The sequence below is a fragment of the Bubalus bubalis genome, chromosome 13 (genome assembly GCF_019923935.1).
Source record: "Bubalus bubalis isolate 160015118507 breed Murrah chromosome 13, NDDB_SH_1, whole genome shotgun sequence".
NCBI lineage: Eukaryota > Metazoa > Chordata > Mammalia > Artiodactyla > Bovidae > Bubalus > Bubalus bubalis.
In genome coordinates this window covers 73,255,998-73,270,058 of record NC_059169.1, presented here as the reverse complement: position 1 = coordinate 73,270,058, position 14,061 = coordinate 73,255,998, and the positions used below count along the sequence as shown (strand labels likewise).

The 14,061-nt window shown below is 41.8% G+C and overlaps 1 protein-coding gene across 1 annotated transcript in view; it reads right to left on the bottom strand.

Annotated features, from left to right (window-relative positions):
• Positions 1-13,216, bottom strand: part of CPB2 (carboxypeptidase B2) — a 57,787-nt gene extending 44,571 nt beyond the window's left edge. Inside the window, exon 1 of the mRNA XM_006072550.3 lies at positions 13,057-13,216. Coding sequence (XP_006072612.1) covers positions 13,057-13,130 — 74 coding nt within the window. The 5' untranslated portion in view covers positions 13,131-13,216. The remainder of the gene's footprint in view (positions 1-13,056) is intronic.
• Between the last annotated feature and the right edge of the window lie 845 nt (positions 13,217-14,061).

Here is a 14,061-nt window from a genome sequence, read left to right as displayed (position 1 = left end):
TAGAGCAGACCATTATTTTCTCCAAGCTTCCAAGAGTCATCCTGGTGGCGTTAGCACCACCTCCCAAGGCTCTAACTAGAATGTCAAATCTAGTATCATGGGCAAGTGCAGCCCTTTAGGGACAGAGATCTTTTTCCATATTAACACACTCAGCACTTGGACACCCAGATCTGTCATGACTTAACCCTAGGTATTTGTTTGGAGGCCAGTGGGGGGAGGTAGGAGTAGACGCTGAAGGCTGATGGTCAGAGATGACGCTACAGAGGGAAGTCCTGATAGCAACGGGGATGATGAGATTGCTTTGCTTTAAAGCCAGGTGGCAGCGCTTAACCGGCTGTAACACGTTTGACACAATTATTATAAAAAGCAGCAAGGTCAGAGTGGTACCCAGAGGGACATGACCCTCAGGAAACTGGAGTTAGTTAAGAGAACACAGAGTTCTTAGGGGCAAGAAAGAGGGCAGCCAACAAAGGTATTGCTCAATCTTTACAGTCAAAAGAAGTCAGGGATGGGTGTCAGTGGCTAAGGACAGTTGTCCTAGTCAAAACGCTCAATCCACTGTCCGGGTCCCAGGCCTGGGCCACTTCTTAGCCCAGGATCTCTTGCCTGAGGGAGGAGTCAGGTCCCTACAAAGAAAGACCTGCTGCGGTAGAGAGAACGTGCTTCCTCAGTCTTTCCGAAAGAAAGCTATGGCTGTTTACCCAGGTCACTCTGTCCACTGGGAAAGAGGAATAGTTAAGCATGTGAAGGTGGTTTTTTTTTTTTCCTTTTTTTATTGGAGTCTATTTGCTTAACAATACTGTGTTATTTTCTCCTGTACAGCAAAGTGAATCAGCTATTATGTACACATATACCCCCTTTTTTTTTTTTTGGATTTCCTTTCCATGTAGGTCACCAGAGACCACCGAGTACAGTTCCCTGTGTTACACAGTAGGTTCTCATTAGATCAACCATCCCAACATCTTTACGGTTGGTCTTTAAGAATCTGCCCTGAAGGCACAGCTGAGGCCCTTGTTAAGACTGCATCACAGTTCAATTCCTCCTCAGCTCGTATCTCCTTCCTTTATTCCTCCACACATGTTGCCCCTGAGATCCCATTCCAGTAAATTCCCTACATGCTAATCTCTATCTCAGAGCCTGCTTCCTGGGGAAACTAACCCACAGCAGTACAAATGCCTACTATGTGAGATAAAACATGAAAAATTGCTATACGAATGGTATCAATGCTCTGCTATAAGAATGTAACATCAGAAGTTACTGTTGCCTGGGGTAGTCAGAGGATGGAGACATTTTGAGCTGGACTTTTGAAATAGGTAGGATTTGACTGGTGAATGGGCAGTGAATGGCCTAACACTAAGACAGATGAAGTTTTGGCAAGTGAACTGGAGATGAAATGGTGTTAAGTGCTGATGCGTAAGTGAAAACAAAATCAGAGCTCAAGGAGCGGCATGTGACCCAGGTGGGCAGGAATATGGGGCTCACGTTGGGATATACCAGGAAATATAACCAGGATAAATGGGCAGCCTAGGACCTGATCACTGAAGGTCTTAAATCCTGGGTACCATTTTGGGAGTTTGAACAAAAAAGTGACCAAATCAAAGATTTCTTTTGAAGTGAAGTATAAAGAAGTGGGCTTCTTTGTGGCTCAGCTGGTAAAAAATCCGCCTGCAATGCTGGAGGCCTTGGTTCGATTCCTGGTTGGGAAGATCCCCTGGAGAAGGGAACGGCCACCCACTCCAGTATTCTGGCCTGGAGAATTTCATGGACTGTATAGTCCATGGGGTCACAAAGAGTTGGACATGACTGAGCAACTTTCACTTTCATAAAAAAGTGGGGATATGTCCTGAGGAAAAAGAACAAAGCTGGAGGCACAATCCTCTCAGACTTCAGACAATACTATATGAAAAGATGAAAAGACACCCTACCGACTAGGAGAAAATACATGCAAACAATGCAACAGACAAGGGGTTAATTTATAAAACATACAAACAGCTCATACAGCTTGATATCAAAAAAAAAACAACCCAACCAAAAAGTGGGCAGAAGACCTTAATAGACATTTCTCCAAAGGAGACATACAGATGGCCAATAGGCACAGGAAAAGATACTCATGTGAAATAAAATTAATTTTTTATGGCAGACAGGAAAAATTTAAACATAACAATTTTCTGTGTTCTTTGGCCTCCTCTCTCCCCCTTACCTTTCATCTGTATTACCCTCAATCAGGAGACATACCTGTCTAAAGAGCAACATATTCCTAGCATCAGTAAGACAACTCCTTAAAAGATAACACTCCTTGATCTTGTAAGGGTCACGATGATGCTTAGATCTGGATTTTGTAAACTGTCAATAATATGTCATTTAATAGTCAACCCTCTATCTCAAAAGAAACTTATATTTACTATAACCATGCCTTGACTTCTAACAGGTGAACCATCCTCCAAGCTCTCTGAGATGCTCTTCCTAGGTTATAATACTCAACTTGGCTCAAATAAAATTTTTTGTTTCTTTCTTAGATCAGAGAGATTAAATTTTCTTCAACACTCAGCATTGCTCATTATTTAAAAAATACAAATCAAAACTACAATAAGTCATCACCTCACACCTGTCCGATGGCTCTCACGGTAAAGTCTATAAATAAATGCTAGAGAAGGTATGGAGAAAAGGGAACCCTCCTGCACTCTTGGTGGGAATGTAAATTGGTGCAGCCATGAAGGAAAATAGTATGGAAGGTCATTTACAAACTAAAAATAGAATTATTATATGATTCAAGATTCCCACTCCTATGCATATAACCAGAAAAGATGAAAAGTCTAATTTGAAAAGAGATATATGTATTACAATGTTCATAGCAGCACTAAGCTAAGATATGGAAGCAACCTAAGTGTCCATCACCAGATGAATGGATAAGAACATGTGATACACACACACATACACACACACACTGGCTTCCCTCCCTGGTGGCTCAGCAGTAAAAATCTGCCTGCCAATCCAGGAGACACAGGAGATGTGGGTTCAATCTCTGGGTTGGGAAGATCCCCTGGAGGAAGAAATGGCAACCCACTCCAGTATTCTTGCCTGGGAAATCCCATAGCCAGAGGTGCCTGGCAGGCTATAGTCCATGCAGTCTCAAAGAGTCCAACATGACTTAACGACTAAACAACAAACGACATACACACACAATGGAATATTACTCAGTTATACAGAAAGAATGAAATATTGCCATTTACACCAACATGGATTGACATACAGATTATCATACTGAGTGAAATAAGTCAAACAGGGAATATGATATCATTTATATGTGGAATCTAAAAAATAATGCAAATGAATTTATTTGCAAAACAGAAACAGACTCACAGATAGAAAACAAACTTATGGTTACCAAAGGGGGACGGGTGGGAGGAGGGATAAATTAGGAGTACGGAATAAACAGATACACACTGCTGCATATAAAACAGATGAACAACAAGGATTTAGTGCATAGCACAGAGAACTAGTCTGAATGAACTCCGGGAGTTGCTGATGGACAGGGAGGCCTGGCGTGCTGCGATTCATGGGGTCGCAAAGAGTCGGATACGACTGAGAGACTGAACTGAATTGAACTGAACAGAGAACTATATCCAATGTCTTGTCATAACCTATAAACAAGGAATCTGAAAAATATGTAATGTATAACTGAATCACTTTGCTATACATCCAAAATTAACACAATATTGTAAAATCAACTATACTTCAATTAAAAACAGGATGTGGGGATTTGTGTAATTAAACCATTATACTGTTAGAATTTACTTCTAAATTTTAAAATAAAATTCCTTACAAGTTAACCTAACAACAAAACAACGAGCTCTTCATTATTCGAATAGAGGTTGAATTGCAGTTCCATGTAAAGGAAATTTTGTGTTGACTAGAAGATAAGATGCTTGGGCATTTTTAAATGTGTTAAGGGACAAGAAAGTACTAAAGTGAGTCAACAAAAGGAAAAAGAAAAAATGTGGAGGAGTACAGTGATGGAGGTATAAATTTACCATTAATATGTAACAACATCCATTAATATGTAATTACCATAATACCACTAATATAACAATACGTCCAAGTTCCAATTGTGGTGAGCTGGACTCTTCCTATCTCCAGTTTGACCAAAGGGCAATTCAGCAGAATCAAATAATGAGATGGGGTCAGTCAGATGCTATGTAGCCCAGGCCCCAGGCACATAAACTGGTCTTAACCGGACAGTCTAGCTGGGTTTTGTCAACAGGACGCTAGGAAGGCCCACAACAAAACCAGACTGAACAGGCCAGATCCTAGATAGAGGGCAAAATTGGCTAAAGGCTGTCCTGGCCTTGATTGCTCTCTGAGTTTGTTTCAGAAGTACTGGAGTTTGGCAGAGGTGCTTTGCAGCTGCATTTTGAGACATACAAGGGTCAACCACTTCCAACTAGCTCTGACTTGACCACAAGAACATGCCCATGCAGATAAAGTCCTGGAGTTAACTGCTTCATCACCATGCTTAGATCTCTGCTGGAAGGGGGTCTTTGTACTCTGCTGGCACAATTCTTGCTGGGTTCAAAGGAGTATTAGATTGCACATGGGCTGGCCCTGGAATTCTCCACCCAGGGAATTCTCTGCCCACTCCCTTGAGCCCTAATGACCCGGCTGCCTCTTAACCCTTAAATTCCCGTACTCCCCTCCCTTCAGAGAGAAAGTACCTTTGGAGTTTGAGCTCTCTTTCTCCATCCTCTGACCATTGAATAAAGGCCTTTCTTGCTTGCATCAAACTCAGGTTCATCATTGGCAACAGGAACCAGAGCAGGAAAAGAGCTTCCTGACCCAGCAAGGGGGCTTCCTGTTCAGCCAGACTTCAAGATGCGGGCCTTTCGTCTCATTTAGTAACGAGATCACCTTATGTCGAGCCTTCCATTTTTGAAAATCCATTTCCTGGCTCTGTGCCCCCTTACTTAGAGACCAGGAAAAGTGGTCATAGGGGAGAGAGGAGGAGGATTTGTGAAAATAGTTCTGTCAACTACAAATTGGCACTTGCCAAGGGTGCTTGCCATCTACTTCTATAAGCATGAAATCAGGTGCTGCTGACCTTCAAACCCCTCCCCTCCCCCCCCGGAAGGGAGTTCAGGGTGGAGAGCAGAAATGAGGCAAACTGGGAAAATGGTCAGGACAGGTCTTCAGATAGTTAGATGTTCTCCAGACCAGATATAAGAGCCCAGTTCTTGTATCTCCTCATATCTAAAAAAGCATCAAAACCTTTCATGGCAACAGCTGATCCTCATGACTAGCAAAGGCTTCACAAAACCAGCAGAAATCTCCTGGAAAAATATGTGCCTGGTTGCATGTATTCCCACTTCACCAAAAATCACAGATACACTGAACTCCACCCCCACCCCCCATCTTTGGAGTAGTTTCTCAGAGCTCTCTGGGGTGCTGTCTCCTGGGCTGCAGTCCTGATTGTGCCCCCCAATAATCTTAACTCAAAACTCTCACATTGTGCATTTATTTTTAAGTTGACATTCTTTGCAACAAGTTGCTGCGATTCTCTCTCAATTCCCACTCTCTCAAAGGGATGAAGTTTGGGGGTGTTACTTCCTTCAGCTCAGCCTAGTAGGCAGGATGATGGGCCAGCCTGCACGTTTACAGACAGAAGGACTGGTGCCTGAGAAAGCTAAACCTGAGAAAAGCTAAATCTGCAAAAGCTGGCCTCCAGTTGTCTGTGCGTGCATGCTCAGTCGTTTCAATCATGTCCTACTCTTTCTGACCCCATGGACCACAGCCCTCCAGGCTGCTCAGTCCATGGGATTCTCCAGGTAAGAATATTGGAGTGGGTTGCCATGCCCTCCTCCAGGAGATTTTCTGGACCTAGGGATCCAACCCACATCTCCTGCATCTTCTGCACTGCAGGTGGATTCTTTACTGCTGAGCCAAAAGGGTCTGCCTGCCAAGTTGCTTCAGTCGTGTCCGACTCTATGAGACCCCATAGATGGCAGCCCACCAGGCTTTGCCGTCCATGGGATTCTCCAGGCAAGAACACTGGAGTGGGTTGCCATTTCCTTCTCCAATGCATGAAAGTGAAAAGTGAAAATGAAGTCGCTCAGTCGTGTCCGACTCTTCGCGACCCCATGGACTGCAGCCTACCAGGCTCTTCCATCCATGGATTTTCCAGGCAAGACTACTGGAGTGGGGTGCCATCGCTAAGTTGGTAAATAAAATCCAAAGAAAAACCACTTCATGGGATGCAGTTATTGCTCAGATGCCATCCACTAGTGCCACCTAAAGGAGTGGCGAGATCTTACAGTGGCAAGAATCTGGAGATTCTTAGAATTGAAGATGGAGTCACAACTGACTAGAAACAGGTAACTTTATCCTGTAGAGGATGATAGAATTAACATCACCATGCGAAGTTGTTAGAGCTTAAAATTAATCAAGGGTTCATTATATAATTTAGGATTATTGTTCCCATTCACATTTTGCTATGTTAGGTTTTTGTTCCAACCTTGTGTCCCTGGTGGCTCAGATGGTAAAGAATCTACCTGCAGTGCAGCAGACGAGGGTTCAATCCCTGGGTCGGGAAGATCCCCTGGAGAAGGAAATGGGAATCCACTCCAGTATTCTTGCCTGGAAAATCCCATGGACAGAGGAGCCTGGCGCACTTCAGTCCATGGGGTTGCAAAAAGTCAGACACGACTGAGCCAATAACACACACACACAGTGTTTATTATAAATGAAAAAATTTCAAAAATGACACATCGTGAAATTTTAGGTGAAGAAGAATTTTTTGGTGAATTTTATGCATGTCCTTTCTCTGATTGTCCAAGCAACATGTATACTAATGAAGGTGATAATTCTTCAGAATATAGTTGTGATTCAGACAATGTGAATATTAGACCACAAAAGACAAAAAACCTTAGTGACTGATTCTGATAAAGAAAGTGAAAATGAAGCTCACAGTGCTGAAGAATGCTCCTTTACTTCTACAGAAGCGTGGATTGAAGACAATATTTCACAAAAATTAGACACCACAGGTGTGTCAGGCATAACTATTGAATGTAATAACCCACAAAGTGTTAGTAGATTAACAGAATTAATTTTTGGCTGGCCAAAAGAAAAATCACCATAGGTGTGCATTTCTGCAAAAATCTCCCAGTCAATAATTAAGAGAGGGCTAAAAAGCCATAGAATTTTCTAACTTTCCATGGAAGGGCAGGGAAAGGTTACTCTGCCATGTAGAATATGTTGGGGCAATGGGAGATGAAAAATAAAGATATGTTTTGATGACACCTCTGAAGGGATAGAGTTACAGGATTTAAGCAATAATCATTTGGTGGTGGGGGAAGTCTTGCCTCAAAAGTAGAGTGAAAAATACAAGCACAGTGAAACAGCAGGTCACTTTAAACCAAGGCTCAAAGACGACTCAAATTGCTCATGACAAGTAGCAGTCCTGAGGTTGAAACTCAACCTTCCAGCTCCTGAGTTTTAATACCTAGGCAATATTTCCTGCTTTTTCATACTGTTCATGAAACAACAGACTGGTTCCAAATTGGGAAAGGAGTACCTCAAGGCTGTATATTGTTACCCTGCTTATTTAACTTATATACAGAGTACATCATGAGAAATGCTGGGCTAGATGAAGCACAAGCTGGAAACAAGATTGCTGGGAGAAATATCAGTAACCTCAGATATGCAGATGACACCACCCTTAAGGCAGAAGGTGAAGAAGAACTAAAGAGCCCCTTGATGAAAGTGAGAGAGGAGAGTGAAAAAGTTGGCTTAAAGCTCAACATTCGGAAAACGAAGATCATGGCATCTGGTCCCATCCTTTCATGGCAAATAGATGGGGAAACAATGGAAACAGTAACAGACTTTATTTTGGGGGCTCCAAAATCACTGCAAAGGGTGACTGCAGCCATGAAATTAAAAGACTCTTGCTCCCTGGAAGAAAAGCTATGACCAACCTAGATAGCATATTACAAAGCAGAGACATTACTTTGCCAATGAAGGTCCATCTAGTCAAAGCTATGGTTTTTCCAGTAGTCATGTATGGATGTGAGAGTTGGACTATAAAGAAAGCTGAGCACTGAAGAATTGATGCTTTTGACCTGTGATCTTGGAGAAGACTCTGGAGAGTCCCTTGGACTTCAGGGAGATCCAACCAGTCCATCCTAAAGGAAATCAGTCCTGAATATTCATTGGAAGGGCTGATGCTGAAGCTGAAACTCCAATACTTGGCCACCTGATGCGAAGAACTGACTCCTTGGAAAAGAGCCTGATGCTGGGAAAGATTGAAGGCAGGAGGAGAAGGGATGACAGAGGATGAGATGGTTGGATGGCATCGCCGACTCAATGGACATGAGTTTGAGCAGGCTCTGGGAATTGGTGATGGACAGGGAAGCCTGGTGTGCTGTAGTCCATGGGGTCGCAAAGAGTCGGACACATGGAGTGACTGAATTGAACTGAACTGAACTGCTGAGTCCCCTCTAAGGATATGATTATGCTGCTCAAGGTCTGTCCTGTGTACGGTTTACAGGGATGATCACACTTGCCTTAGCTCTGAAAGATTGTTTTGTAATTTAAAAAGCTGGTGAGATGCCTCTGAACAGCAGAACATAGCCCAAGGCTGCAATTTTGTTTTCTGCATTACAGCATTTTAAAGCTACTAGTGCCCTGTTCTCTAAGATGAAAATAATATATCAGTGGGAGCTAAGTGAAAGAGAACAAGCTGGTCTCCAGGTGGCAGATAGTATATGAAGTCAACAGAAGGAACACTTCCTCTGGTCTATTAAAAATTCAAAAGCCCTCTACCCTCAACCCTTCTTCACTCTCCAATTCGTTTTCCTTCTTTTCTTCCTACTTCTTTTCATTTCCTCTTTCCAGATAAATAGCCTCAGCTGACTGCTTGCACTTAGGTAATTAGAACACAATGCAATTAACGACTGTTTACAAGATTCTTGCTAGTATTTTATTTTTACCCTTTATAGTGTTTGGCCTTTAAAAGCAAGTGAATATGGAGACTTTTTTTTTTTTTGGCTGCCTTTCTCTTTGGCATATGGTATTTATGCCTTTAAAACTTTTTTTGTTTCCGTTCCAGAGCATTTCACTGATGAGATTTATCAAAATGCACCTACAAATCAGCCACTGAGAGATTGCCTGAACACTAAGCATTATTAAGAAAATGATCATGCCAAGAAAATGATAACAAAGAGCAGGTTTAGGAAAAAGCCAGACCTCTAGCTCTTTTTAGGAGGGGTTATATATTTTACCCCCAGAAATAATTCATCCAAGTCTGTCACCCTGAATAAAATTAGATTTTTCTTTTAGCTTCAGTAATAGACAATTCCTGGAAGAGTGATGCTCAGAAACATTTGGTAAAAAAAATTATTTTTACTCAGAATCAAGATTTATGATTTCATTTCTAGTGGAGGAATGGAACCCAAGAATCAGATACGCATCTGCCTACAAAGCTGCAGTTCCTCCCTCCCCCAATACTTGGGGACCTGCATGGTAGGCACAAAATATTAAGTGTTGTCAATATAATATAATTTGATTAAGATATAGTCATAGTCTCTTCCCTCTTTTCAAGCATAAGTATCAATCACACTCTTGAGAGTCCCTTGGACAGCAAGAGGATAAAACCAGTCAATCCTAAAGGAAATCAGTCCTGAATATTCACTGGAAGGACTGATGCTGAAGGTCCAATACTTTGGCCACCTGATGTGCAGAGTCGACTCATTGGAAAAGACCCTGATGCTGGGAAAGATTGAAGGCAGGAGGAGAAGGGAACGACAGAGGATGAGATGGATGGATGGCATTCCCGACTCAATGGACATGAGTTTAAGCAAACTCTGGGAGATGGTGAAGGACAGGGAAGGCTGGCTTGCTGCAGTCCATGGGGTTACAGAGTCAGACACAACTTAGGGACTGACCAACAACCAATCAGATGTTAAAGTATATGGTTGGCCATAAACTTTGTTTGGATTTTTTTAAAACATCTTATAGGAAAACCTGAACAAATTTTCTGGCCAAACCAAAGCAAAAAAAAAAGTAAGAACAGCCATGTATGAGGGAATTTTCCTCATTCATACTACTTTCTTTCAGTGTATTTCTTTAATATTTAGTCCTACTGAACTACTATAAACTTACTCATTTTGTGAAAACATGGTCAAGCTTTGGTATATCTTGCTAGTGGCTGTCTTACCAAGGAGTTTAGTTCACTATAGGATGCAGATGGTGGTCTGTAGTTGAGCCCACCAAACTCTGCCACAGCCAGCTGTGACGATGCTCGTCCTAGGCAGGGCTGGGCTGGGCTGGGCTGGTCTATAAGTGTGAAGTGAAGTGAAAGTGTTAGGTGCTCAGTCATGTCCATTATTTCCCCATGGACTATAGTCCACCAGGTTCCTCTGTCCATGTGATTCTCCAGGCAGGAGTCCTGGAGTGGGTTGCCATTCCCTTCTCCAGAGGATCTTCCTGACCCAGGGATCAGGAAGATCTGATCATTCTGGGAATGATACTGACCCAGGGATCAGGAAGATCTGATCATTCTGGGAATGATACTGACTGAACTTGAACCCAGGTCTCCTTCATTTCAGGCAGATTCTTTACTGTCTGAGCCACCTGAGAAGCCCTAAGATCACCGTCATACCTGCCGCCGTAGACCCCCAGTCCTAGCCCCTCTCCCAGGCTACCTTCCAGACCAACTGTCTCTGCCGTCTCACTGTGACTAAATCTGACCTTTTCAAATTGGTTCTCTCCCTAATTTCTGTAATTTTTAGAGGCAGCGCTATGCAGTAAAAAGAGTTGAAATGATGAAAAAATGGGATTGAGTCCAAATTCTACGTTTATTGCTTGATATGGGGCCAATGTTCTTCTCCTAGGAGGCCTATTTTCCTCCTCTGTAGAATGTCAGGGAAACGATCCCTGGAGTGGAGGATTTGGGGGGTTTAACAGGATAATATTCCCAAGGGCCTATCCTAGTGTCTGGGACAACACAGAAGTAAATCCTCGTGCACTTCCTCCCCTTTCCCTCTCTGGGAATGATACTGCCGTTGCCTATAGTATCCAGGTTGGATATGTTGATAGTAATATCCAATTACTTGGATAAACTATATCCTTTACCCAAGTAATTCAATATTTAAACTAGCAAGAACCTTAGAAATCATAGCCATCTCATTTCTTGACACTACATAGAGACATAAGGAATCAATTACCCTAGCAATTTGACTTCTGTGTCAATTTCTTAGCAATCCTTTGGTGGTGGAATTTGTTACTTGACACTTGGTGATCAGAAAAATAAACCCCATCGAAATATGGGCAGAAGACCTAAACAGACATTTCTCCAAAGAAGACAAACAGATGGCCAATAAACACATGAAAAGATGCTCAACATTGCTCATTAATAGAGAAATGCAAATCAAAACCACAATGAAGTATCACCTCACACCAATCAGAATGGCCATCATCAAAAAAATCTACAAACAATAAATGCTGGAGAGGATGTGAAGAAAAGGGGACACTCTTGCATTGTTGGTAGGAATGTAAACTGATACAGCCATTATGGAGATTTCTTAAAAAACTAGGAATAGATCCACTATACGTTCATGCTCAGTCGGTTCAGCTGTGTCCTGCTCTATGACCCAGCAATTCTACTACTGGTCATATACCCTGAGAAAACCACAATTCTAAAAGACACATATACAATGTTTATTGCAGCGATATTTACAGTAGCCAAGACACGGAAGCAACCTAGATGTCCATCGACAGATGAATGAATAAAGAAGTTGTGGCACACTTAAATAATGGAATATTACTCAGTCATAAGAGGGGACAGATTTGAGTCAGTTGTAGTGAAGCAGATGAACCTAGAACCTCTTATACAGAGTGAAGTAAATCAGAAAGAAAGAAACAAGTATTGTATGTTAACACATGCATATGGAATCTAGAAAATGGTACTGATGAACCGAGCAGAGAACAGACTTAGCGGACACAGCAGGGGAAGGTGAGGGACAGATGAATTGAGAAAGTATTATTAACATATATACACTATTATGTGTAAAATAGATAGTGGGAAGTTGCTAAATAACACAGGGAGCCCAGCCTGGCATTCTGTGATGACCTAGATGGGTATGTTGAGGGAAGAGGGGGAGGCTGAGGAGGGCAGGGATATATATATATATACATATGTATATGTGTGTGTATATAAATATATATATACACACACACACACATATATATATACACATATATACACATATTTAATTATGATTGATTCCTGTTGTTGTATAGCAGGAACAACACAAAATTGTAAAGCAATTGTCTACCAATTAAAAAAATAAATGACATTTTTAAAAAGATAATTCCAAAGGAAATAATATCAATTTTGAAAAGCTTAAAAACTGACTAGTTAATAACAATAGTGTGTATAGCCTCAGAAGTATTTACATCATGTTTATATATGCTAGAGTACTTTCGAGTGGTTTATAGTAGAAAGTCCTAAGGGAATCACTCTGCCAAGCAAAATAAGAACTAGATATGTTCACACATGTGTTCTTATACCACACCTGTTCTTCCTTTCCTGTTCCATGCTGAACACCCATGCACAATCCAGACCTCCAGTGTGATAACTTTACCTTCTTCCCCCTCCCACGTTCCATGTACGAAAATAAATAAATCATCCGCAGTCAACACATCATATATGTGAAGACAAGAAAAATACAAATCATGTGAAGTGTTAAGGTACAAGTAATTAAATACTTTAAAAAAAATCAGAAGACTCAGTTTCTTTAATTTTCATAGCTGCTTAATATACATATCATTCAGAGTTTTCTCAGTAATAAAACTAGAGCCAGAAAAGGAAAAAAGACCCTAGATCTAGTGAGAGCCTTATTGTACTGAAATCTACAATTTGGAAGAGCGGCATATGGAAAGTTTCAGGAAGAGGTGACCTTCAGACTCGAACGTTTTGCTCCCTAGCCCAGGGCACTGACTAGATTCCAGGAGGGTCAAGCAAATGGGGAAAACAACGCACCACCACCTAGGAGTCCAGCGGATTACCTCTGAAAGGCGAAGGCATGCTCCCCACAGAACAGGACGGTGGCGACAAGGACTCCCAAGCTATAAAGCTTCATCCCCACAGCAATTCGCTATAAAACCAAACTCTCCAAAGAGAAGGGTCCAGACAGCTGGTTACACAAGAGCCTTCTTTACACACTGGTTAAACTGTAATGGCCTGTTCCCTGTCATTTCTGTGATCAATCGACTTCACTTCCATTTCCACCCTCAAAGAGAAAGTACGCTGAGTTGTTATTCTCCGTGTAAACTATCCAGAAAGTATTTAACTCCTCAGGGGAGATGAGCCAAGAACACAAAAGACCATAATATGGCAGAAACATGTCTGCTTTGTTGAAGAACCATAGCCATAGAGTATTGATCCCTGGATCACAGCCCAGGCTGAGGGAGGTCCCCTGTGGAGTACTAATGAGGTCCTCCCTCGCTTTTGTCTTTTTCAATATTTTCAACCTAGGTGAAAACATCGAAGGTGAGTTTTTCAAATTTATGACTGAGAAGAAGCACATGTATGGAAGGTTATAGTATCTCCCTTTGGAGATCCATGGCCTTTCATGCTTTTAAAGTGTGTGAGCGTGAAAGTCGCTCAGTTGTGTCTGACTCTTTGCGACCCCATGGACTATACAGTCCTTGGAATTGTCCAGGCCAGAATACTGGAGTGGGTAGCCATTCCCTTCTCCAGGGGATCTTCCCAACTCAGGGATCGAACCCAGCTCTCCCACATTGCAAGCAGATTCTTTACCAGCTGAGCCACCAAGGAAGGCCCCAAACCATCATCTTTGTCTTGGCATGCTGAGGTCTGGGTTCATTTCTTAGCATTATCTTCAAATACAATAATCCATTCTCTGTGTCTTGTTTAGACTCATACTCAATTGAGGTGGGTTTTTTAAAAATGTCAATAGCTATGTAAGTATTTTCCAAGTTTTGCAACTGGCTCTTTTTCACATTTATCCATGTTGTTTTTACATCTGTATTTTAAAGTATCACTTAAAA